At 23.5% G+C, this 26,636-nt stretch overlaps 9 protein-coding genes across 9 annotated transcripts; 6 read left to right on the top strand and 3 right to left on the bottom strand.

The window, feature by feature from the left end:
• Window positions 1-80: 80 nt before the first annotated feature.
• On the bottom strand, window positions 81-851 carry DICPUDRAFT_156568 (uncharacterized protein; the record flags this gene model as incomplete). Its single annotated transcript, XM_003291858.1, has 1 exon — window positions 81-851. A coding segment is annotated over one exon (771 nt), but the record flags the coding sequence as incomplete, so codon positions are not given.
• A 2,044-nt stretch (window positions 852-2,895) lies between these two features.
• DICPUDRAFT_156567 (uncharacterized protein) lies at window positions 2,896-3,066 on the top strand (the record flags this gene model as incomplete). The annotated part of the gene is made up of 1 exon (XM_003291867.1): window positions 2,896-3,066. One exon carries the CDS (start codon window positions 2,896-2,898, stop codon window positions 3,064-3,066), a length of 171 nt encoding a protein of 56 aa, XP_003291915.1.
• A 2,736-nt stretch (window positions 3,067-5,802) lies between these two features.
• Window positions 5,803-8,843, bottom strand: DICPUDRAFT_156565 (uncharacterized protein; the record flags this gene model as incomplete). Its single annotated transcript, XM_003291857.1, has 3 exons — window positions 5,803-5,850; window positions 6,040-8,782; window positions 8,818-8,843. 3 exons carry the CDS (start codon window positions 8,841-8,843, stop codon window positions 5,803-5,805), a joined length of 2,817 nt encoding a protein of 938 aa, XP_003291905.1.
• Window positions 8,844-9,792: 949 nt separating this feature from the next.
• DICPUDRAFT_156564 (uncharacterized protein) lies at window positions 9,793-12,037 on the top strand (the record flags this gene model as incomplete). Its single annotated transcript, XM_003291866.1, has 3 exons — window positions 9,793-10,164; window positions 10,237-11,037; window positions 11,120-12,037. The coding sequence occupies 3 exons, from the start codon at window positions 9,793-9,795 to the stop codon at window positions 12,035-12,037; spliced, it is 2,091 nt and encodes a 696-aa protein (XP_003291914.1).
• Window positions 12,038-12,738: 701 nt separating this feature from the next.
• DICPUDRAFT_39748 (uncharacterized protein) lies at window positions 12,739-13,836 on the top strand (the record flags this gene model as incomplete). Its single annotated transcript, XM_003291865.1, has 3 exons — window positions 12,739-13,195; window positions 13,265-13,491; window positions 13,564-13,836. Coding segments are annotated over 3 exons (957 nt in total), but the record flags the coding sequence as incomplete, so codon positions are not given.
• Window positions 13,837-14,100: 264 nt separating this feature from the next.
• On the top strand, window positions 14,101-15,980 carry DICPUDRAFT_57640 (uncharacterized protein; the record flags this gene model as incomplete). The annotated part of the gene is made up of 5 exons (XM_003291864.1): window positions 14,101-14,191; window positions 14,291-14,503; window positions 14,570-15,064; window positions 15,203-15,376; window positions 15,529-15,980. The coding sequence occupies 5 exons, from the start codon at window positions 14,101-14,103 to the stop codon at window positions 15,978-15,980; spliced, it is 1,425 nt and encodes a 474-aa protein (XP_003291912.1).
• A 775-nt stretch (window positions 15,981-16,755) lies between these two features.
• Window positions 16,756-21,403, top strand: DICPUDRAFT_156561 (uncharacterized protein; the record flags this gene model as incomplete). Its single annotated transcript, XM_003291863.1, has 5 exons — window positions 16,756-17,184; window positions 17,247-17,435; window positions 17,511-20,695; window positions 20,768-21,214; window positions 21,286-21,403. 5 exons carry the CDS (start codon window positions 16,756-16,758, stop codon window positions 21,401-21,403), a joined length of 4,368 nt encoding a protein of 1,455 aa, XP_003291911.1.
• A 1,188-nt stretch (window positions 21,404-22,591) lies between these two features.
• Window positions 22,592-24,406, top strand: DICPUDRAFT_82561 (uncharacterized protein; the record flags this gene model as incomplete). Its single annotated transcript, XM_003291862.1, has 2 exons — window positions 22,592-22,601; window positions 22,674-24,406. 2 exons carry the CDS (start codon window positions 22,592-22,594, stop codon window positions 24,404-24,406), a joined length of 1,743 nt encoding a protein of 580 aa, XP_003291910.1.
• A 48-nt stretch (window positions 24,407-24,454) lies between these two features.
• Window positions 24,455-26,404, bottom strand: DICPUDRAFT_99177 (uncharacterized protein; the record flags this gene model as incomplete). The annotated part of the gene is made up of 1 exon (XM_003291856.1): window positions 24,455-26,404. The coding sequence occupies one exon, from the start codon at window positions 26,402-26,404 to the stop codon at window positions 24,485-24,487; it is 1,920 nt and encodes a 639-aa protein (XP_003291904.1). The 3' UTR covers window positions 24,455-24,484.
• Between the last annotated feature and the right edge of the window lie 232 nt (window positions 26,405-26,636).

Genomic DNA, 26,636 nt, shown 5'->3' with positions numbered 1-26,636 from the left:
TTATTATATATTAAATAAATAAATCCAAAAATGATTTCTTCTTCATCCATTGATTGTTCTGAAATTTGTGAAAATGGTACATTTTGGTTGGATCTTTCTGCATCTTGTTCTTCATTTTGATTATGATGAGATAATTGTTGATTTTCTTCGGTTTCTTGATTTTCATTATTGAATTGTCCATTTTGTTCTTCCTCATGGTGATTGGATTGTTCTTGATTAATTTGGATTTCTTCTTGTTCTTGATTAACTTGTTCTTGATTTTGTTCTTGATTATTAAGGACTAATTCTTGTTCTTGGACCTCATTTTGATCTTGTTCGCTTTGATCTGATCTTGGTGGTGATGGAGGTGGGGTAATTGGAGTTTGGTAGCATCTCCAATTATAATCATTGTCATCATTATCACCATCTGATGATTCATCTTCTTGAACTTGGTTTTGTTCTTGTTGTTGTGGAGATGGGGTAGCGTAAATTGGTTCATCATCTTCTTGTTCTTGATCATCTTCTTGTTCTTGATCTTCTTCTTGTTCTTGATCTTCTTCTTGTTCTTTACCTTCTTGTTGTTCTTGATCTTCTTCTTGTTGTTCTTGATATTCTTGTTGTTCTTGATATTCTTGTTGATCTTCGTTGACTATATTATTGTTGACTAATAAATAATTTAAAACCAAAGTAGTTGGTTCTATGGTGGAAACTTCTATTCCTGCTAAAATTTCTAAATTTGTTATTTCTTTGATAACTTTTCTGGCTGTTTTTATTCCTTCATTAAAGAAGGCAATATTTAAGCCTCTTGCGTAATATAATTTTATTGATAAATCTTTTGTTAAATCTATTAAATGCTGCTTATTGTATTTCATTTTGAATATAATTATAAAAAAATAAAAGAATTGATATTTATAAGTTGTAAAAATTGATAAATGTGGAAATTGATATAAATAAGTGTAAAATGTATAAAATATATAAAGTTGTGATATAAAAATTATTAAATGCGATAAAAAATATGATAAATTAAAACGAATAAAATATGCAATATAAAATATGTAAATGAAAAATAAAAATATAATTTCAAATTAAAAAAAATTAATTTAAAATATTTTTTATTTAATTTTTAATTTTTTTTTTTTTAATATCATTTTTTTTATTTTGGGTATACAAAATGTATATGAATTTTATATCAAAAATTGTTTAATTATAATAAAATAAACACAAATATAGTATCTTTTATAATAATTTCTATAAAAAAAAAAAAACACACATTCATTAACACATACCAAGTTTTATAAAATAAACACTAATATTAGTTTCTAAAAAAACACAAATTATCACTACACTTACCAATTTACCCAAAATATTTATTGATATATGAAAATATAATATATTTTAATAATTAATTGTGATTTTTAACTCACTTTTTTTAGAAATAAATCAAACAAAATTCACTTCCAAAATTGCCACAATCTCAAAATAACTTTTTGGTGCTGCTTTTATTAGAATGCTTTTATTAGTTTTGTTGTATTTTATAAATATATAATATTTATATATATAATGAAATATCATTTTTATTTACTTTCTCCACACACATTTAATTTTTTTTATTATTTTTTTAAAATTTTCAAAATAAAATTCCAAATATAATAGTTTATTTTCACTCATTAATAGTTTTTATTATTTAATATTTTATAAATAAATATAATATCTTTTTATATATAATGAATATCATTTTCATATAATTTAATAACTATATTTTTTTAAATATTTTTTTAAGTTTTAATTTTTATTAAATGTTTTTTCACCATTCAATTTGATTGATGCAAATGTTAACACAGGTTTTATAAATTTTATTTATACAAATACACACCAACAATTACAAATTCACCATTAATCGAACTATTTTATTTGTAAATTTAAATTTTCTTAATATTAAATTAAATTTAATTTTTTTTAAAAATTTTTATTTTTTTTAAAATTTTTTTTAAAATTTTTTTTTTTATTTTTTACCTCCAAACAAATATTTTAAATTTAATTGTATGGATACATTAAAATTAATAAAAAATGAATCACTTTCAATTTTTTTTTATGAAAAAATTCAACTGCATAAAACACAAAAGCAAGACATAGCCGTTCAAATAGTAGATTTAGAATATTCAAAAAAAAAAAAATTATAAAATCAATGTATGTATTAAACTAATTACTCAATAATTATCGGAAATAAAACTCAAATATTAACTCTGAAATAGTATTGTAAATGATTTTTTATACAAATATAGACTTTTTATTTATAATACTCCTCAAGAATTATTAAGAAAAAATTCAATTATACTCATTAAATCCTTGGCATACCTTTCAAAAAAAAATAGTCATAAACTCATGAATTAACTCTATTAGATAAACCAATCAGTTTACACTTAATACCCCATCCATGTGTAAAATGTAAAAAAATAGTTGATAATAAGGAAATAATTCATAAAGAAAATTACAAATCATTTTTTTCAAAAGGTAAAAAGAAAGAAAATAAATGACAGTTTAGATGGTAATCATAAAAAGAAAATTAAAACATCTCAAGATGATATAATGTTTGAAGAAAAAGATAATATAATTAACAATACTGATATTGACAAAAATAATATTAATTTTATTCATTCATTTTATAAAAAAACCAAAAACAAAGATAAATATACATCAATATAGACATTAATAGTGTCATTATAGATTGTTTAAAATTTGGCAACAATTTCAAAAAAGAATACAATTTTTTTAATATCCCACAAACAGTAAGAAAATTGGGAAAATTAACCTAAATCTAACTCCAATTAAAAGTTGGTCATATTCCATCGACAGTAGGAATACTATTTGGTATCAAATTTAATCAATCATTTCATCAAAATTATACCATCTTCAATAATGGAATTAAGTCATTGTTTCGATCAAAAACTTCAAAAAGGTGGTCATAATAAGTCATACCATATTGAACTTGTTCCCATAGTTGGTGCATTTGGCAGGATCATAATGGAAGAAGTCTCTTATACATTAATCCCAAATAGTATACCATATGTTAATTCAACCCATGATTAATATTTTCCCTACCCTAATTTGTAAAAGTAATGAAATTTGGTATTATTTAACAAACCACTTTATGCAGGTTCAATTCCTTTATCAGTATTAGTGTTTAACTGTTACTTTAATCAACAACCTTGATGAAGGGCATATTCCCTCACTTAGCTCCACTGGCGGTATAGGCACCATAGGCGGATTAACAGGTATTTATAATTATATTTTACCATTTTTAATAATTTTTTATGTGTAATGAATGTCCTTTTAATTTAAAGAAGGTTGTTTAAAATATAAAGGAAATAATTGGAAGTAATTAAGATCAACCACTAAATTCCTTCATTAGTTAAAATAATAATAAAAACAAATATAAAAAGCTCTATTACAAAAATTTGTAATTTTTTCTTTCTAAAAAATGAATTTTTTTTTTTTTTAATTTTTTTATTGAAAAAATAGTTTTTTTAAAAATTAAAAAAATATTTTTAAAAAACAAAATGTTTTTCAAATATATAAAAAGCAAATATATATAAAAAATACTTCATTCATTTTTTTTTATTTTCCTTAAAAAAAAGAAGTTAAATCTTTATAATTTTATCTTTTTTTTTTATTATTTTTCTTATTTTTTTTATTTTTATTATAATATTGTGTTTAAATAAAAACTATAATAAATAAAACAAAATCACCTATATCAATTTGAAAAATAGAAATAATTTATGAAGATGGATGAAACAATTTAAAAAAAGAAGAAATAATTGGATTCATACCATCAATTTTAAAGAAATTATGAGAAATTATTCATTAAACAATTTAAAAGATATCCAGATTGTTAAAAAATAATTATTAAAGATTAAATTGAAAAAAAATATTATCTTGTAACATATTAAAAGATATCTTTGGAAGAATTATAACTCACAAGCTTTAATAAACATATATTTATGTAATGATTGATAAGCATAATCTCAAGCTTGGAGAATATTGCTTTAATTTAGAGAATTTTAAATAAAAATGATTTTCATTATATAAATAAAAAATTTTTATTAAAAATACCTTGTTATAGGGCTCTATCAGTTTTCTCAGTTCTATTGATCTTTGGTTTTATTTTTAAATGATCAATTTCAGGAATTTATAAAACTAATATAAATTGAAAGGTTAATATGTGTTGCAATATTTGTGAAAATTAGAGTAATATTACAGTGCCCGGATTATATATGTAGACCCCCCCAACTTTTATTAAATCATTTATAAAATAAGATCTACCAATAATAATTTATATATGACGAACCTTACCGCCAATAATAATTAATTTTTAAAAATAAATCGTTAGGAGTGAGTGTGGGTAAAATAAAAAAAAATAAAAAAAAAATTTCTATATTTTTTACATTTTTATTTTTAAAATTTTTATATTTTTTTTATCATTAATTTAATAATTAAGTGTTAGTATAAGTTTAAAAATTATATATAGTAAATAAACAAAATGAGGTTAAGTGATGAAGTTCCATACTCAATATTATCATATAAAAACATAGGTCACAAGTCGAACTCAAAAATTGCAAAAAAATTGGAGTGTATAAATCAACAGTAGCAAATACATTAGAAATGGTAGAACAAACAGGCACAATCAATGACCGTAAACTTAATGGGAGAAAATAAAGTTTGACGAACGTGATAAACGTGATTTATGTTTCAATTTTTAAAATAGTAAATTTAACAATATAAAATAAAGTATAATTTGGTATGAACAAAATGGATTTGGAACAATATCATACAAGTCAGTAAGAATTATATTAAAGAGATATAACATAATATATAAAAAGAAAGTTAAGAATCCTTCATTGATTAGACATAATAGCAGAAAAAGATTTTTTTTGAAGTTGTGCATATAAATTTTTTTGTGGAATAATGAGAAAATTATATGTTTGTGGATGAGGTAAAGTTCCAATATAAAAATAATAACCATGGTAGGTCTTCTTGGGGTTAATTAAATATTTTTGGGAAATTTTCTTTATTTTGGTCCAATTTATTTATTCATTTATCAAATGGATTTTGAACTAAACAATATCTTGATATTATAAAAAACGATACACAAATAAATTTAGAATAATATGCAGATATAAATAAAGTGCCTAAGAGGTTGCCAATCATTTGTCATGACAACTGTAGTTCTCATACACAAAGATAGTGAAACAATATTTAGAAGAAAATAATATACAAATTTATCCATTACCACCCTACAGTCTAGATATTAATATAATTAAAAATCTTTGGTCAATTGTTAAAGAAAGGGTATCACAAGACCAAGTTCAGGTATGTCAAGATGCATTTCATTCAATAGAAAAATCAATTATAAAATCATTATATGAATCACTCCCTGACCGAATGGATGCCATATTAAAAGCTCATGGAGTATATACTAAATATTAAATAATAATAATCATTTATATATAATTGTAAAAAAAAACAAATAAAAAACAAAAAAAATTTTTGAAATTGAAAAAACGGATTAAATATTAAGACCCTATTTTTTTTTTTTTTTTATTTTAATTTTTAGCAAATAAACCAATATCTTGTAATATGATTTATTTTAGAGGTCATTATATAAATATTAAATATGATCTATTAATTCAATAATTATCATTTCCATTTTAAAAAAGTTGGGGGGGTCTAAATATATAATCCGGGCACTGTATTTTTATTTTTGAAATTTTTTAAAAACTTGTTGCATTATCCCTAAACAGATACTTTCAGTGGACCCTTTACTTTTTAATATAAGTTGATTTTCTTTTCTTTTGATATAACATTTTTTAAGATCTTTAATTGGAAAGAAGGAGATGAAATAGATAAAACAATAATTCTGCATAATAATAATAGAGGCACCAAAAACTTGGAAAAAGATGATATTCTTTATCTTAAGTATCCGATAAAGATCTTAAAAAATGTTATATCAAAAGAAAAAGATGATATTCTTTATCTTAAGTAGCCGATAATGTTAAAAATTACACCCGTTCCTTGAAAATTTATACTTAAAAAATGTTCATTATTTTGTTTTTGGTTTTTAATTATTGAAATTAATTCGCCAGCTATTAGTTTTGGTAATTTATAATGTATATAGTTAACATATTCATTAGTTAACACCATTGAATTATTTATCATTTGGTTGGTAGTTGATGTTGTGGAAGTTGATTCATCAGTTTCAGAATTATATTTATTAATTATTTTGATATGAAAATTAATATTATTTTCAATTATACTATCTATAGTATTTGTTTTAATATTTATATTATTATCTGCATTATCTATATTATTGTTTATATTCTTGGTTGTTATGCTTTCTTCTTGTGTTTTTAATTGATTAAAAATTGATGAATAGTTATAATTTATATTTTTATTTGAAAATTTAATTGTATTGAATAAAAATTCTAATTGTGGAATTGTTGTTTTGATATGCTTGATAAAGTTTTCAGTTTGGTCTGTATCATTGAAATCGACTTTTATAATATGTAGTTTCTTTAAATGATCGGAAAACTGTTGTTGAGAAAATTTATTTTTTGTAATTTCTGGGAATCTTGATGTTATAAATACTGTAAAACCTAGATCTAAAAGATAAAAAGCAATTTGAAAACCTAAACCTGTTCTTCCTCCAAGTACTAATGAATATCTATATGGTGCAATTAATCTTACATCACTCACATGGGTGCCTGCTAATTTATAAAAACCTGAACATCTTTCTCCTCCACGGGAGCAAAATTTCCTCATAAAAAATTGTCTTCTAAAAGCTTTACATTCGATTGAAAGTCTTCTACAAGCTTTACATTCGATTGAAATTTTTGGTAAAATATCTAATTTTTCCTTAAATGATATTTCATTTAAAAATTCTGGATTTCCCAATAAACAATATGGATCATCAGAAACTGCTTCAACTCCGAACCTAGAACATAAAATATTTTTCATTTTGGCGAAGCCAAGGCCTTCTTTTGACAATTCAATGAATTCATCATAAAAAGGATGGGAATCAGTTAATTGATATAGAAGTCTAAGGTTATTAGATGAAGTATTATTTTGGAAATATGAATTGAAGCCTCTGAGTAAATATTTGGTTATTCGGGGTTTTTGGGTTTTATATAATGGACTTAAGGTAGTTTGCCTTTTATTGTAGGAGTCAATTGATTCTCTATGCATAAACACATTGCAACCATCATAAAACACCCTAACACAATCTATATCGAATGTGGAAAGTAAATGATCAACAGAATTGTATATTTTGGTGATAAATTGAATTTTTCTCTGTGGGTAAGTTCCAAAGAATGTTAATGCATTTGGTGTCCGAACATATAAAAATGAATTTTCAGAAAGGGGGTTGGCTTCTCTAAAATTTGATTTAATATTTTCAATAGCTTGATAAAGTTTCTTTTTGGCATTATTTAAATCTTGCCCAATAAACCATATATCAACATCGCTATTAAGGGTGGGTGAATTTTGACTAAAGAATCTATTAAAAAGTAATTCTTTTAAATGGGAGCTTTCAAAAACCATTTCCATAAATTTTCTTACTAACAACACCGGCATTTTTGATTTGTATAAATATCTTTCGATTGTTTTATAATGGATAAATTCTTTTTTAATTTCGATTGGTAGTGTATCAAGACATGCAGAAACAGAGCCACCTGAAACTATTACTCTAGTCTCATCGGTTTCCTCACCCCAGTCAAAATTTTTAAATAAACCGCTGCTAAAAACACTAAAGCATAACTTAAACAATTCTAATGACGGCGAGATTGAATAATTCCCATTTTGAGGTGGACGGAAAAAAACATTGTTTTTAAAAGAAGGAATATGATATTTGAATTCTTCTGGGTTGTTTCCTATATCACTTTTGAATATGTTCTTGTTGCAATATAAATCTGGTTTTAAATAAAAGTTTCTAAGTTTATAAGTGAAAACCTCTTGGTCATAAACTTTAATGATTTGGTTACTATTGTATGGGTTGTTGTTATTATTATTGTTATTATTTATTTGATTTAGAAATAAGTTTATTGTTTTTGTGTTTATATCATTTTTAATTGGAATTATTGTTGAGTATTGGAGTTGGTAACTATAAATATTATATCTTCTTATTTCTAATTCAACCATTTGATCAATAAACTTTAAATAATCACTAATGTCACTATTTATTGAATAATATTTATCTTTGTTATTGATTCTTTTATAAAATGAGTGAATTGATTTAATATGTTCCTTATTATTAACTTTTGTTAATATTTTTTTATAAATTTCTTTTATAACTTTAATTTTTGTTTTCTCTTTTCTAGCTAAATAATTTAAATGTGAAAATATATAAATTGATAATAATTTGAAAATTTTATTATTATTGTTATTGCTAATTAAATATTCATCAATTTTTTGATTTATTAAACCACTATCTATATATTTGAAACTATTTAATAATCTAAAAAAAAAATTAGATGGGGAAGTAACTCCTTTTGGATATGCCTTGAAACCTTTAAATAAATATGTTGCAATTTCATGAGTATTTTTCTTTTTTATAAATTTAAAAGGTTCTGTTTCTTTGATGACTTTGATACTGTTATTTTTATTGTTATTATTATTTTTGTTATTATTGCTACAATTATTATTATTATTATTATTGTTGTTATTATTTTTTGTATTATCAACACTAGTATTATCTACTTTTGCTAATTCATCCTCATCTGTTTTAATTTTCTTTTTATTATTACCATCTAAACTGTCATATATTTTCTTTCTTTTTAAATAATTTACTTTTGAACATGATTTGTAATTTTCATTGTGATGAACAATTTCCTTATTGTCAACTATTTTTTTATATTTTAAACATGGATGGGGTATTAAGTGTAAACTGATTGGTTTATCTAATGAAGTTAATTCAGAATAATCCCATATCCAGAGTCTACAGATATTTTTTTTTATATTGTAGTCCAAGGATTCGATGAGTATTATTGAATTTTTTCTTAATATGTTTTGAGGATTTAAAAAAAGTCTATATTCGTATAAATAGTCATTTACAATTCTTTTTCAGAGTTAATATTTGAGTTTTCTATGGATAATTATATAGCTACAGTTAAATAAATACTTACACTGATTTTATTTTTTTATTTTTTTTTGAATATTCTATTTCTTTGATTTGAACCGCAATGTCGCAATTTATTTTGCCAGAATATATATGAATTTTTTCATAAAAAAAAATTGAAAGTGTTTCATTTTTTATTAATTTTAATATTTCCATTTTATGTATACACAAATATTTGTGGGTAAAAAAAAAAAAATTTTATTATGTTATTAGAAAAAAAAAAAGTTCTTTGTTGAACCAAAAATTAAAAAAATAAAATTTTAATTTAAATTTTAAAAAAAAATTAATTCATAAAAAAAAAAATGATAAAAATAGATGATTGTGGTTATTTTTTCATTTTTTTAAAAACAATATAAAATATGGTATTGTTGTGTATTTTGAAAATAATTAAATCTTATAAAAGTGGTAGTTTTAAAAATCACAATAATAATCCAATTCCCTTTTTAATAATTAATGCAAAAATAAACAATTAAGCTCTATTTTTGAAATGAATTTTTAACTATTTTTGGATTATGTCAAAAATATTACCTGAAAATTTAAAAAAAAAAAAATTAAAAAAAAAAAATTTTAAAAAAAAAATTTTAAATATTTTTTAATATTTTTTTTTTAATTAATTTATTTTTTATCACACAATATTAAAAAAAAAAATGTCAACAAATAATATTTTACAATATAAAGAATTTAGTAGTTTTGTAAACATTTCATTTTGGCACGAATTATCATCAAAGAAATTAGATGTACTAAAGTTAAATGACGAACCAATACCATTAAACTCGCATTATACATTCTCACCATCACAACAATTAGATCCATTCCTTTGTTTAGAATTCAATGGATTTCAACAAACTCTAAAGCAATCACAACAACATAAATCACATGCATCAAACAATAACAATGAAAATTATTATAATGTACCAAATAGAAGCTATCTTGTACCAGGAACATTGCTAAACTATAATACCGCTGAGGATTTTAAACAATCACCAAAAACCAAGTTATTTGAAGATGCTTCAAAAAAGGTATGTTTATTATAAATGGTAGTAGACAACATTTAATGTTTTAGATACTAATATTTATTTTTAAAACAATAGATATGGTCAGATATTGTATTAGGATTTGTTGATAAAGATATGACACTATTAAACAGATTCATTTTAATAACATATGCAGATATAAAGAATCATCAATTTTATTATCTTTTTGGTATTCCAGCACTCCTTCCACCACAACCAATCCAACAATTTGAAGAAACAAAAAGTTTATTACAGTTTTATAACAAAGATCAAATTAAAAGCACATTTATGAACAATCCAGTACCACAATATTTCTATTTAGTAGGTGGCAGTGAAAATGAACCATTTGAAATTAAAAATTTTGAAGACTCATTAACTGCAAACGAAGAATACTTTAAAGCCCACGATGGATCAAGAGAAGATAATATTCCAACTGTAGGTTTTTGTGATCCATGCTCATTACCATCAAACCCAGGTTGGCCATTAAGAAACTTTTTAATCTATTTAATAGTTAAATATCAAATAAAAAGGGTTAGAGTTGTATGCTTTAGAGGTGTTTCATTATCATCCAGTGAAATCGAAACCAATTCAATTGTACTATCATTAACTTTACCCGAAATCGATGGTAACATTACTCCTGAATGGTCTGGTAAAAGCGTTGGTTGGGAAAAAGACAACAATGGTAAAATTGCTCCCAGATTCATCTCCTTAGCTTCAACCATGGATCCACTAAAATTAGCCTCACAATCTGTCGACTTAAATTTAAAACTAATGAGATGGAGAGTCATGCCATCATTAAATTTAGAAGCCATCAAAGATACAAAATGCTTATTATTAGGTTCAGGTACATTAGGTTGCAATGTTGCACGTTGTTTAATGGTAAAAAAAAAGAAAATTATTAAAATTTTAAAATCATTTTAATTATTTATTTATTAATTAATTAATTTTATTTTTTATTTAGTCATGGGGTGTTAGAAATATTACATTTGTAGATAGCTCAAAAGTATCATATAGTAATCCAGTTAGACAATCATTATTTACATTTGACGATTGCACACCAAAGAATAAAGAAAAATCAGTTGCAGCTGCAGAAGCATTAAAAAAGATTTTCCCAGCAGTCAATGCCAAAGCCGAAGTATTTTCAATTCCAATGCCAGGTCACAGTGTACCCAAACACGAACATGATAATGTAAAAGCCACATTCGAAAAACTTGAACAACTTATTAAAGAACATGATGTAGTTTACTTACTAACCGACTCAAGAGAAAGTAGATGGTTACCAACTTTATTATGTCGTGCCAATAATAAACTTTTAATTAATGCAGCACTTGGATTTGACTCTTATTTAGTTATTAGACATGGAATTAGAAATGCTTTATCCCAAAAAGAATCTGATGATGGTTGTGATTTAGGTTGTTACTTTTGCAATGATGTTATTGCACCAACCGATACATTAAAAGATAGAACTTTAGATCAAATGTGCACCGTTACAAGACCAGGTTTATCAATGATTGCATCCTCAATCGCTGTTGAACTTTTAATATCAACTCTTCATCATCCTTTAGGCGGTAGAGCTCCTGCAGAAACCGACACTGATGTCTATAAACAAGCCTCAACTCCATTAGGTATTGTACCACATCAACTCCGTGGTTTCCTTTCCCACTATCAAACTTTACCATTATTCTCAAATCCTTACAAGAATTGTACTGCATGTTCAGATTTCATTGTAAACGAATTTAACCAAAATGGTTTTAATTTCATTTTAAATGTTATGAACGACTCTTCAATTTTAACTAAAGTAGCTGGTATCGACGAGTTAAAAAATAGTGAAGTTACAATTGACTGGGATTTAGATGATATCTTAAGTGATGATGAATAAATCAATTACAAATATAAATAACATCAATAACATAATAATAAATATAAAATACAGTTAAAAAATTATTTTTGTAAAATTAAATTTAAATGTAAAATTTTTTTATTATTTTTATTATGTTGTGATCACAATTACCAATATAGGAAATTATTATTATGAAATATTTATTAAAAGTATTTATTTAGGTTATAATTTTTCTGGTACCGCGGTTACATCATCAAAAAAAAATGATTTTGAATTTTGCAAAAACTTTTCCGGTTTGACACTTGCCAAGGTTGAATTTAACCGTGCGTAAGTATTGTGCTTAAAAAAAAAAAAATAAAAATGAAATAGATTTTAATTTTTTTTTATTTTTTAAAATTTTTTTATTTTTTAAAATTTTTTTTAAAATTTTTTATTTTTATTTTTATTTTTCCCACCCTTTATTTATTTTTATTAATTCTCTCTATTATAATAATTACTCATTTTTTTATTTTTTGTTTTTTTGTTTATTATAATTATTTTATGAAATAATACCAAGATTTTTTTTTTTTACTTTTTAAAATTATGACATCACCAATAGTTGTAGTAATCAAAGATAATAATCCAAGTAGGTGTAATTAATATTAATATAAAAATGAACTCCTAATCTTAAAAACAATTGATGGTATTTTAAAATAAGTTTTAATCATATTAATAAATTTTTTTTTTTTTTTTTTTTTTTTTTTTTAGGATTACCAAAAGGTATAGCACTATACAGATACGAAGCAACAGAAGATGAAGAATTAACATTAGAAGAGGGCGACATTGTGGATATACATGATGAAGCTAATGATGGTTGGTGGAAAGTTAAAAAGATTAGTGAAAATGAAAAGAATGAACAAAATATAAATGGTAATAATAATAATAGTAATAAAAAGGATGAGGGAATATTCCCACATAATTATGTTTATAAATTACCAACAATGGATTTCTATCAATTGTCTCAAAATAAAACTTGTCCAATTCAATACATCCAAAACGTACTTAGAGAAAACCAATTAAACAACACCAACAACGCAGAGCAAAACAAAGGTGACTTTAACTTTAATGAATACAATAGTCAATCCATCAAAGATGAAACCCACTTAATTGCATCACTAAGCGATCCAATGGAAAAAATATCACCACCATTAAACACTGGTAGCGGAAGTGTTAGAAATAGTACAAATAGTAGTAACGGTAGTGGCAGCAATAGTGGTAGCTTTTTAGATCAATATCAACAACAACAAATTGAAGAACAAAAACAACAAGAAGAATTATTAAAACTACAAAAAGAACAAAATGACGAGCGTCAAAAACAGCAAGGTATCACCATTAAGCTCAACGATGTAGCCAAAGAAGGTTTCTTAATTAAAAAGGGTCATATTAGAAGAAACTGGAATGTTAGATGGTTCCAATTAAAAAGAAATATTTTAACCTATTCAAAAACACCAAATGTAATATTAATAATAAATAATAACAATAATAATTTACAAATATTAATATTTATTTAATTTAAATTTAATTAGGAACCAAAACTAAGTGGAACTATCGTATTATCATCAGAAACTGAAATTGATATTGCAACCAATATGAAAAGAACAAACTGTTTCCAAATTAAAAACCAAGGATTTGTATTTTATTGTTCCTCACAATCGCCAGATGACATGGAATCTTGGATTCATGCATTAAATCAAGCAAAAGTAAATATAATCATAATGTTGTTTTTTTTTTTTTTTGATTCTTATACTAATTTTTTTTTTTTCCAATTATTTTTTTTTTCAGAATGTACATTAATTTAATTTTAAGATTAATAAAAAAAGAAAATAAAATAAAAGTAAAAAATAAGATTTATTATTTTTATATGTCATATTAAATATTAATATGGGAATATTTGTGTAAAAAAAAAAAAAGACTGGAAAAAAAAATTTTATTTTATTTTATTAAATTTTTTTTTTTATTTTTATTTTTTTTAATTTTTTTTTTTTTTTAAATAAACCATCTGTTCAATTTTTTTTTTTAAATTATTTCATTTTATAATCATAAAAAATATTATACATTAAAAAATGAGAGTGATATTATATTTATGTATTATCATTTTTACTTTTTCATATAGTGTAAAATCGATCACACCTCAATATGGTGTTGCTCCAGAAGGTAGTTATATATGATCAATCAAATTATTGATTTTATTGTTTTTATAATTTAAATACTAAAAACTCAATAACTAATACTTTCTACCAATACATTACTTAGAATTGGAATTTTATAAAGAAAATAAAGTTTTTAATTGTTTAAGATCAAATAAAGAAATTCCATTTTCTCAAGTTAATGATGATTATTGTGATTGTCCAGATGGTACTGATGAACCAGGTACTGCAGCATGTTCAAATGGTCATTTTTGGTGCACAAACAAAGGTCATAAAGGAGCATATATTCCATCATCCTATGTAAATGATGGTGTTTGTGGTATGTATTTATATATTGCTTAATTAAAACTATAGATTTATAATAATATTAATCACTATTTTTTAGATTGTTGTGATGGATCAGATGAATATAAATCATCAATTAAATGTGAAAATAAATGTAATGAGTTAGGTGAAGCAACAAGAAAGAAACATAATGAAGAAGTTGAAAGATATACAAATGGTTTAAAGAAGAAAAAAGAAATGGAAGAAGAAGGCTCAAGAATTATTAAGGAGAAATTTGTAACTTTAGAAACATTAAAAAAAGAAATTGATCCAATTAAATCTGAAATTAAAGAATTGGAGGTTTTAGTTGAAAGAAAGAGATCAGAAAAAGATGATGAGGAAAAAAGATTAAAAGATGCAAAAGATGCAGAAAAACAAAAAGATACTCAAAAAGAAGAAGCAACCCCAACCCCAACTAATACTGAAGAAACTGTTGAAGGTGAAGCCAAAGTTGGCAATGATGATAGCAATAATAATAATAACGACAACGATGAAGATTTAAAACCAACTGTTGAAGAAAAATTAACCTCTGAACTTTTAGAAACTGTTTCAAAAGGTAATTACAATAATAATAATACCAATATAATAATAACAATAACCTTTTCTTTTAATATTGCAATTTTACTAAATATATAATTTACTTTTCTTTACTTTCTAAATTCCAAACCAAAAAAATTATCAAAAAAAAAAAAAGGTAAAGATAATGAAAACAATAACAATCACAACAATAATAATAACAACAATAACAACATAAACACCATCAGAAAAGACAATGATAATTCAGAAAATAAATCTATATTGGATTCTTTTTATAAACTTATTGTTCCATTTTTACCAAATAGTTTTGTTTCATTTAAAGATATGGGTAGTTTATCAAAATTCCAATTAAAAATGATTATTAACATTCAAAATAATAATATCAATAACAATAATATTAATAATAATAACTACCTTTATAATCATTTTAAAAAAAACAAAATAAAAAAAAATAACTTGTACTAATTTTCCTTTTTATTATAGATCTTGAAGGATTAGAAAATGAATTATCAAATAAAAAGAGTAGTTTAAAACAAAAACAAGATGAAATTGAAAAGATTGAAAAAGTTTTAGGTTATGATACAGGTGTCAATAATGTTTTCCTTCCATTAAATGGTAAATGCTTTGATTTCAAAACCAAAGAATATACCTACACTGTATGTCCATTCGACAAAGCTTCACAAGGTCACACAAGCTTAGGTAAATTCGAAAGTTGGAAAGATGGTCATAATCAAATGGTATTTGAAAATGGTCAACAATGTTGGGGTGGTCCAAAACGTTCAATTAAAGTATTCATGGAATGTGGCTCTGAAAATGAATTATACGATGTCAACGAACCTGGTAAATGTGAATATACCATCAAATTTAGAACTCCAGCAATGTGCACTGAAGAGCATTTAAAAGTACTTAAACTTGAATCAGACCATGGTTTATAAATAAATAAATAAATAATAATAATAATAAAAAAATTAAAAAAAAAAAAAATTTTAAATATTAAAATATTAAAAGTAATAACTTCAATATAAATAAATAAATAAATAAATAAAAAAACTATAAAAATAATTTATATAAAAATAGTAATATTCAGTATTTATCCCTGTATAATTAAAAAAAAAAAAAAAAAAAAAAAAAAAAAAAAAATTTATATTCAACACATTAACCAAAAAAACAATTATTTTATATGTTATCAAATTAAATGCCAAATTCTTTAATTTCAATTCGACCATAAACCGAAAGAAATCTAAATTTTTTTTTTTTTTTTTTTTTTTAATAGATATCAAAAAAATAATTTATTTAATTTTTATTTAATTTTTTTTTTTTTTTAATTATTTTTTTTAATTTTTTTTCAAAAATCACCAACACACACCATATTTTTTTATTTTATTATTTTATAAAACAATACTGCACATACCGTGTTGTTATATTAATATTATATTATATTTTATTATTTGTATTTATTATTTGATTATTTTATTTTTATATATTTTGTATTTTTAATAGATCTATATAGTGTAAATTCTGCGTTAAATAAATAAAATAATTATACACACTAAACAAATTAATTAATAATAAAATTATATTTTTTTTTTTCGATAATTATTTTTAAAGAAAATTTGTTTTTATTTTTATTTATTTTTTTTAATAACTTTTATTTACATATATTAAATAATAACTATAATAATAATAATAATTATAATAAAAAAATAAAAAATGAATTTTAAGGATAAATTAAAAAATAATCTTACAGTATCACCAAGTGGTAGTAAAGAGGATATTAAAATCAGTTATCAAATTAAAATTGTTAAGGTTACAGGATTATCAAAGAGTAGTTATGCACCATTATTAATATCTTGGAAAAGAGGCAGCAAAAAAGAAAATACTGGTGAACTTAAAACTATTCCAAGAGAAGGAGAGGCTATTGTAGATCACAACTTAAATATTAATGCAACCATCACTAAAACTCCAAAGGGTTTTTTGGAAAAAACTATACTCTTTACAGTCAAAGAAGAAAAAATTGGTAAAAAACCAAATCTCCTTGGTACTATTAGTGTAAATTTAGCTCAATATGCTGAAAGTAAAACCGAAAAAACACATCCATTCCCAATTCAAGATAAAACTAAAGTAGTTTGCAATTTATATGTAAGTAGTAAAATAATTATTTTTATATAAAACACAATATTAATATCATTTTAAATATTTAGTTATCTATTCAATCATCATGGTTAAGAGTAAATGGTAAATCATTAGTCAAGGCTGAAGGTAATCAAAAAGAAATTCTTCAAGAGCTTGGTAAACAAAAATTCTCACATGAAGGTAATGATTATTTCCTCCAAACCGAACAAGATATGAGTGAACCTGATCAAACTGATTTCGGTGACCATGATTCTGATGTATGTATAGTTAATTCAAATATAAATATACATTAAAGTTATATATTAACGGTTTTCATTATTTTTTATAATTAGAACGAAGAAGAACATGTCGATTTTGATGATGACTCTAATGATAAATCAAATGTTTCAACTTTATCAAGAAAGAGTAGTTCAAGTTCAATCGATAAAGAATCATTACATAGTGGCAGTGGTACTCCATCAAAAGATACACATAGTGATAGCACAACTTCAACTACAACTACAACACCATTACCATTAATTAAAGAATCATCAGAAAAGGATTTAACATTAGCTGCAGCAAATTTAAAGCTTAAAAAATATAAAAAACAAATTAAACAGTTAACTGCAGATTTAGAGAAAACCAAAACTGCATGCAACGGTTTAACCAAAGACAGAGATGAAAAAGTTGAAGAAATAAAGAAAATGTTAGATGATATGGAAACAATCAAGGATCGTTCAAAATCAGTTGGTAACGGCGTAATTGCAGATTATACAAAGCAAATTGATACATTGAATGATAAATTAGCCGCTATCAATAAAGATAATGAAAATTTAAAGATTCAGCTTCAAAGAGAGCGTAATCAATCATCTCAAGATTCAAACCAAGTCACAGTATTACAAAATCAACTTATTACAGTAAATTCTCAATTAAACACCATCCGTAACGAAAATACTCAACTTAATGGCACAGTTAGAAACTTAGAGGCTCAATTAAGAGAATCATCATCAAATAAACCTGAAGAGCTTCAAAATGCACTTGCCACTGTTCAAAACCTCCATTTGGAATTGAACCAACTTAGAGGACAAATCGCTCAAACTACCGAAGAAAATAGAAGCCAATTCATTCAATTAGAACAAGAAAGATTAAAATCAAATTCAAGTGAATCAAATATTAATCGTATTGAACAAGAAAAAGCTAACCTTCAACAACGTTTAGAACACTATGAACGTACAATTCATTTACAATTAGAAGATTTTGAAAAGGAAAAGCTCAAGATATCTGCCGAGGTTGGTGAATTAAAACAAAAGTTAACAAACTACGAACAATTGGAAAAGGAACTTGAAGAATTAAAAGAAAAATTAGCAGTTGCCGAAAAATCAAATGAATCATCTGCCGCTTCAGCTTCAGAGGAACAAGAACAAAAGCAAAGAGAGCTTCAAGATGAAGTTGTTCAACTTAAAGATAAATTAACCGCTAAAGAATCATTATTTAAAGAAACTGAAGATCAGTTAGAGGAAAAATCAATTCAATTAGACGAAAAGACAGGTCAGCTAGATGAAAAGAATAACGAAATTAAATCATTACAAGATAAATTAAAACAATTCGAAGAGTCATCAAATAGCTCAGAAAACCAAGAAGTCACATTAAAGTTACAAGAAAAAGAACAAGAAATCTCTAATTTAACTCAAGAGATCAAAGTATTTGAAGCTCAAATTTTAGAACGTCAACAACAATATACCAACGAAATCGAACAATTAAAATCAACTATCGAATCATTAGAATCCAAATTAAATGAAGCTCAACTAAACTCTCAAGATGGTAACCAAGAATTTGAAAGTAAAATCAAACAATTACAAGTAGAGTTAGAAGAAAAAGATCAAATTATTAAAGATAGAGAGGCTGATATATTAGCTGCCAAAGAAGTCTCCTCATTATATGAAAATGAAAAGAATCAAATGGCAAAAGAATTTGAATCAGTTCAAAATCAAGTACAGCAATTACAGTCATCATCAGAAGAATATGAACAATTAAAAGAGAAATTCGATAAACTTAAAAATAAAAAGGATACATATAAAGTATTATGCACTAACCAAAAAGTTCAAATTGAACAATTGGAAGAAAAACAAAAGAGTTCCATTCAAGAGTCATCCAATTTAGGTGAACAACAACAAGAGATCGAGGAACTTACAAATCAATTAGAAACCCTAAAATCTAAATTAATTCATGAAACTAATGAAAACAACTCAATTCAAGATGAAAATAGTCAATTAAAGTCTCAAGTTGTTTCATATCAGTTAGAGTCCGATTCTAAACAAAAGATTATCATTGAATATCAAGATTTAATTTCTCAATTAGAAAAAGATTTAGAATCTTCAAAAGAAGAGAAAGAAAAATTACATTCTGAATTGACCGAAGCTCAAGAACAATTATCAAATAAAAAAGGTAGTGATGATGAATCATCAGATAGTGACAATGATGAAGTCGAAGAATTTAAAGAAAAGATTCAATATCAAAAAGAAAAAATTAAAGCTCTTAAAGAAGATTTAGAACAAAAGCAAGATGAATGGATTGATATTAAAATTAAAATGGAGGAAACTATTCAATCTAAACACGACGAGATAGAAAGATTAACGTCACAACAAGGTTCATCAGGTAATGAAGCTGCTGAAGTTGAAAAATTAGTAAATGAAAATAATCAATTAAAACAAGAGATTGAAAGATTAAAGGAAAGACAAGAATCAATGGTTCCAATAACTGTACCAGTTCCAACTACTAAAGATGATAGTCACTTATTCGAAGAGATTGAAAATCATAAAAAGAATATTGAAAGATATGAAAATTTATATGAAAAAGAACAAGATAAAGTTAAATCATTAAAAGAACAATTAGAGGAATTAAATCTCAAGAATGATGAAATCTCACAAGAGTTACAAGATTTAAGAGTCAACGTAGAGCAACAAAGACTTTCAGTTCCAGGTTCACCAATGTCTGCTAGAAGTATGAACAGCACTGCCACCGGTGTTGCAGAGGTCGAAGATATAAAGAAAGAAATGGAAGAAAATAAAAATATTGAGCAATCAATTTATTGGTCTGAATTAGATTTCGATAGAAATAATGTTCCACATTGTGGTAACAACGTTTGGCAAATGGTAGATAGCATTGGAGGTTTAGCAAACGCTAAAAATCAAAGAATGCTCACTAAAATTGTTACTGCTTTAGAGAAATCCTTCCTTAGATCCGGTAATGATTGTAAATTTATCTCTTATTGGTTCTCCACAGTCTCTTATATCTTGTATAAGATTAATCAAGCTGGTTATACTCAAGAATCCTCTAATCCATTAAAATCTGGTGTTGAAATTTCTGTAAATAATTTTGTTACACCAGCTCCTGAAATTGGTGGATCTTTTATTAGAGATCTTCAATCTTTAAATTTATCAATTTATAGCAAATTATTATCAGTAACAGAAATCAAATTAGAAAAGGTTTTAATTTCATCAGTTTTCTTACCAGATAGTATTATTTTAGAAGCTCAAAAGTAAGTATTATTTTATTTTTTTAATAAATATGATGTATATATATTAATATTACAATTTTCATTTTATAATAGATCACCAATTTCTAAAAATTCAAGTTCACCAAATTCAACTAAAAATTCATCATCAGGTAATTCAATTAATAATTTATTATCAATTTTAGATGGTGTTATTACTTTCCTTAAAGAGGGTAGAATTTTTGATTCAATCTCAAGTCAATTCTTGAATCAAGTCTTTTACTTTATGAATGCTCAAATTACAAATTATCTTTTAAGCAATTCTAAAGTTTGTACTACCACCCAAGGTTTAGAAGTTAAGATGGGTGTATCCCGTTTAAAGGAATGGTGCTCACAAACCCCATATAAATCAGCAAGCCAGCAATTAGATTCTTCTCATGAAGCCTCAAATCTTTTAGTTATCGATAAAAATGTTTTCGTTGATATAGATGCAATTAAATCCATTTTCCAAAAACTAAATCTTCATCAAATTAAACAGTTATTAGAATCATTTACCCCAGATAAGTATGTATTTAATATATTTGTTGTATGATATTTATTAGGTTAGATTTCTAATATTTTTATTTTTCTTTTAGTTTATCACCAGATCCATTACCAATGGTATTAAAGAAAGCTTTAGAATCAAATTGGAGACAAACTTTTGATATTAACTCTCTTCCACTTTTAATAGATTCAACAAAAAAATTTAAATAATTATTAGACAACAATATACGTAGTTCCATATATACATAAATTAAAAATAAATTATTAAATTAAATTATATAAAAAATTAAAATGTAAAATAAAAAAAAAAAAAAATAACAATTTTATTTTTAGGTACAATCATTGTGTTTATTATTTTTTTATTAGGTCAACGATTAAATTTGACTTTTATTTTATTTATTTTTATTAATTTTTATTATAATGATATAGTTTACAAAATAGATTTATGTCATGATTTATAACCTCTAAAATTTATATCGAATCTCCATGTTTAAAAATACTATTATTTCATCAAACTCTATCTATTATAAAATTAAACCATTTTAAAATTAAATAAATATAGATATAATTTTATTAATTTTATTAAATGAATAATTGTTTTTTAAAAATTATTCCGATATTATCGATTTTTGATACTACTGGAGAAATGAAATAAAATAGTTTTATTGGATTTTTGTTTTGAATTTTTAGAAAAATATTTATTAATTATTTTTTTTTTTGAGTTTTAGAAAAGATTTTTATTGGTTTTAACATAATTTAGGTTATAATATAGGTTATATGTTAAAAAAAACTGTTTATTTAAGATGGATCTTATTTTTGGTATTATTTATTTTTTTTAATGATGCATAAGCTTGTTTTATATGTTTTTTTTTTTTTTTCTAAAGATAATGTCAATATTAATTTTATAATATAAAAATTAGTAATAAAAATAATGGTGTTAAAAAATTATGTTAATAATATTATAAATTACAAACAAATAATATGAAAGTATTTAACCCACACAAAATAGATATTATATAAAAATTTAAAATTAAAAAAAAACCACAAACAATATAAAAATAACAATAATTTAAAACATACACCCCATACATATTCCCCACTACTACTAAAATCTGTTTTAATTTTGATATTACATACTTTTTATTTAATTTTAATTTATTTTTGTAATATTTATTTAGGAAAATAATATTTTATATTTTTTTATTATTTTTTATTATTTTTTTTTTTTCTCAACTAAAAAAAAAAATAGAAATTTAATTGTTTTTTTTTTTCTTTCCTTTTAAATTGACTTTGTTGATGTGATTTATCTTTTTATTGTATTTTTTGTTCCCTTTTTTTTTATTAATGGATAAAATAAATAATAAATAAAAAAAAAAAAAGAAAAAAAAAAAAATAATTATGTGTTGTTGTAATTTTAATTATTTTTTTATTATTCTTTTAATATTGCAATTAATAAATAACGTTCATTCATATTATATAGTAATAGATATTAATTCCAATATTCAATATAATAACACATTGTGTGGGTTGTTAGATAATGATAAAAAACAAATCTATCCACCATGTAAATCTTTTAGCGATGCAGGAAAAGTTTCATCAGATTTGGAAATTGTATATGATAAAATTGGCGATTTTATTTCATTTTTAATTGTTCATAGTGAAGGTGAAAATGAAATAATTGTCGAAAATGATTCATTGGGCCAACTAAATTATTTTTGTAATATAAATTTTGTAATTGTCGATAATAATTTAAAACCAATAAAAACAAGTGTTCCAATAGTAACGATCAATGGAAAAAATGCAACTCAAGATTTTTTAACGACAAATGAAGAAATTATATATTATAAATGTAGCAATATTACATTTTCGATGAATTATTTCAATTTTATTAATTGGAATAGACATTCAATACTAAAAGTAAATTTGCAAGAAAATTCAATTGGTTTTAATAGAACATTCGAATTTACAAATTGTATCTTCAATAACTCAAACTCAATTGTTAAAACAATCAGGTTTTCAAATAGCCTAATTGAATTAGTTCATAAAAAACTATATTTTATATCATGCATATTTGATGAGATCAATAGCAAATTTAGTATGAACAAATACTACCCAAATAATGATAAACTCAGTATTATAGAAACTAGTTGGACCGATATTTATTTTATAAACTCAATTATCAAAAATTCACGTTTTGGAAGGAAACCATTTTTATTAATTCAAAACAGAGCATTGATAAAATTTTCAAATACAAGTATCTATAATAATATTATAAAAAATCAATTTATAAATATAATTAATGATGTTGATGTGTCGATCGATAAATTAGATGTTTTTAACAACACAGTAAATCAATTTTTTTATATATCTAATGATATAAAACTAAATACAAAAATACATTATAGAATGAAATATTTAAATTTTAAAAATAATATTTTCAAATCAAATAGCTTGGGCGATAATAACGATGTTTTTATATTAAATATTAATGCAACAAAAAAGGGACAAGATGTGGACTATAGCATGGACAATAATTATATATCTATTGGATATTCAGTATTCACAGATAATTCTTATTTCGAAAGTAATCATACACAAAACTTTAAACTTTTATATGCAAATTCAAATTGTAGAATAAGATTTTACCAAACTCTTGTGGGTAAAGAGTTTTCCGATGCAATTAGTGCCCCATTCCCATATTCAGTAATAATTTCAAATAGTGAAATACAGTCCCATCATCCAGTAATAGCATTTAACACAACCTTATATTTATTTAATAGTTCAATTCCTAATAAATTTATTCTGGAACAAGGTTCAATTGTTTATTCAAATACAAGCTATGATGGAAGTAATGATGATGATTTTTATACTTCAAATGACCATAGTGGCAATAATAAATACAACTCTAACGAAACACACATAGATATTGGCAAACTAACAAGAGATAACAATAAATTGGTATTGGTTATTGTTTTATCAATAGGTATTCCATTGGCAATTTTTTCTTCATCAATTATAATATACTTTATTATTAAAAAAAGTGATAGATGTAAACATAAAAAGAAAGAAGAAGAAACAAAGGAAAATACAATACATACAGATTTAGACATGAATGAATTTGAGGCAAATGTCGATAATGTTGACGCCTCAACCTCAACAGAAGATTTAAAAAAGAAAATTAATTTGGATGATGGAGAGCCTGAATCTGATTAGTATATATATATAATAAAATAAATAAAAGTCGAACAATAAATTATTTTATTTATAAAAATTAGTTTATTTTAATTGTTTTTATTTTTTAAATTTTAAATTTTCCATATTTTTATATAATGATATAACACTTTCATCTGCTGGTTCATCATTAATATAATCTTCTTCGCCTACAATAAAATTGGGGGTGTTTGTTTCTTCTTCGCCTACAATAAAATTTTGGGTATTTGTTTCTTCATTTTCACTATCTTCATCTTCTTCACCTACAATAAAATTGGGGGTATTTGTTTCTTCATTTTCACTATCTTCATAATCTTCATTGTCTTCACCCTCGGAACCATAGAAATCATCTTCATACAAAAATTCATCATTATCATTATTATTATTGTTACTATTATTATCTTTGTCCAAAATTGTTGGAATATCCAAATGAATAACAGGAATAATAGTTTTTAAAAAACTAAAATCATTGCTATTTTCTTTTAAATTTATTGATAAAAATTCGATAAATTGATCTTTATTAAATTTATCCAATCTTATTACTTGAGTTATTAAAAATTCTAAATCAAATTCTTTTAGATAACCATTAGCGATTAAAAACTCTAATATATGGTAGCATTCGTATATATGTCCTGGAATTTCAATATCAATATTATTTGAGAATGTTGAAGATATGATATTGCAAATTGTTTTTCTATCATTATTAACCATTGAAGTAATTAAACAGGAAACTAATAGACTGGACTTTTTAAAATAGAATCGGTTTTTTTGGTTTTTAAATACTGATACCATTAGATCTTGATCTAGTTTTTTATAGAAATTGATTGCTTCATCTATTTCAAAAAATTGGGATGATGAAATTACATTTTTGATAACTTCTATTAAAAAGCTGACTTCTTTATTTTTAGATACAATATATAATAGGTTATTTGTAAATTGGGCGCTGTTTTGTCTGAAATATGTTACTTCAAGTTCATTGATATCATTGTTGATTTGTAGAGCTAAAGATTTGTTTTCTCTTTTATCCATTAGAAGACTTGAAATTATGACATCAAGTTTGGATGGTGCTTCCATATTATAGCTATTGTCAGAGTGATATATCACCATTTTAAAGAAATTGTTTTTGATTAAATGACTATATTTACCATTAATATTTTCTGAATAGATATAAAAGTGATTTATTATTTCTGGACTTTGATGTATGATGATTGTTTTAAAGATCATTAGCATTTGCTCTTCGGTAAGATTGGATTTATACACATGATTTAGATAATTTTCTAAACAGGTTTTGTTAAATTCTAAAGATCTTAAATCTGCATTTAGACAGTTAAATAGCTTTGATTGGTCCTGGCACTTTAAAAAGAAATCTACATATCTGGGTATTCCTTGAAAACTTGAGAAAATAAGGAGAAGCTCTCTAGATTTGAACTTATGAAGATTTTTTAAAATTGTTGTTTCGTCATTGGTCAAAAGACAGTAGTACAAGAAATAGCTTTCAAATAAATATAGCAAATCTACAGAGTCAACAAATAAGGCCTTGGCGTCTTTGACCAGATCAATGATGGAGTTAATTTGGTTGTTTTTTAAATAAATTTTAAAATCCATTAAACTTTGTTTTTTTTGTTTGGTGAGAGGTTTATTTTCTACCATTTTATTTAATAAAAAAATAATTGCATGATCTATGTTTTCTATGCTATATTCTATTAAATTTATTGAATTTGGATAACCATTTAATAATAGTGTTTTGATTGTGTATATAACCTCTTTATTATTTATACACTCAATGGTGATGTCTATATCCAAACAGAATTCCTTTAAAGCTGTTTCTAAATCTAAACCATATTTTACATGAAGAGAGTATAAGCTTCCTTCAGTTAATGGAGAAAAATATTTTTTTAATTTATTTATTTGCAGTTTATAAGCATCAATAATATTATAATTATTTATATTATTAATAGTTCTGGAGTTTTTATTTAAAAAAGACATATTAATTAAACTCATTGTTTAATATAATGAGTATTATTATATATTATATTATTGATTAATATTTTTATAATATATTATTGTTTTGAAAATTTTATAAATATTATTATTGAAAAATTAAAAAAAAAAAAAAAAAATATTATTTATATTTATTTTTTAAAATAAATATATGCTTTGGTATTTTGATACATACTCTCCTAATTTACATCCTGATACAAGTAGACTTAAAAAAAATAAACTTAAAATTAAA

This window comes from Dictyostelium purpureum, assembly GCF_000190715.1.
Source record: "Dictyostelium purpureum unplaced genomic scaffold DICPUscaffold_306, whole genome shotgun sequence".
NCBI lineage: Eukaryota > Evosea > Eumycetozoa > Dictyosteliales > Dictyosteliaceae > Dictyostelium > Dictyostelium purpureum.
Note: the sequence above shows the minus strand (reverse complement) of the source record. Positions and strands in the feature narration are given on the sequence as shown.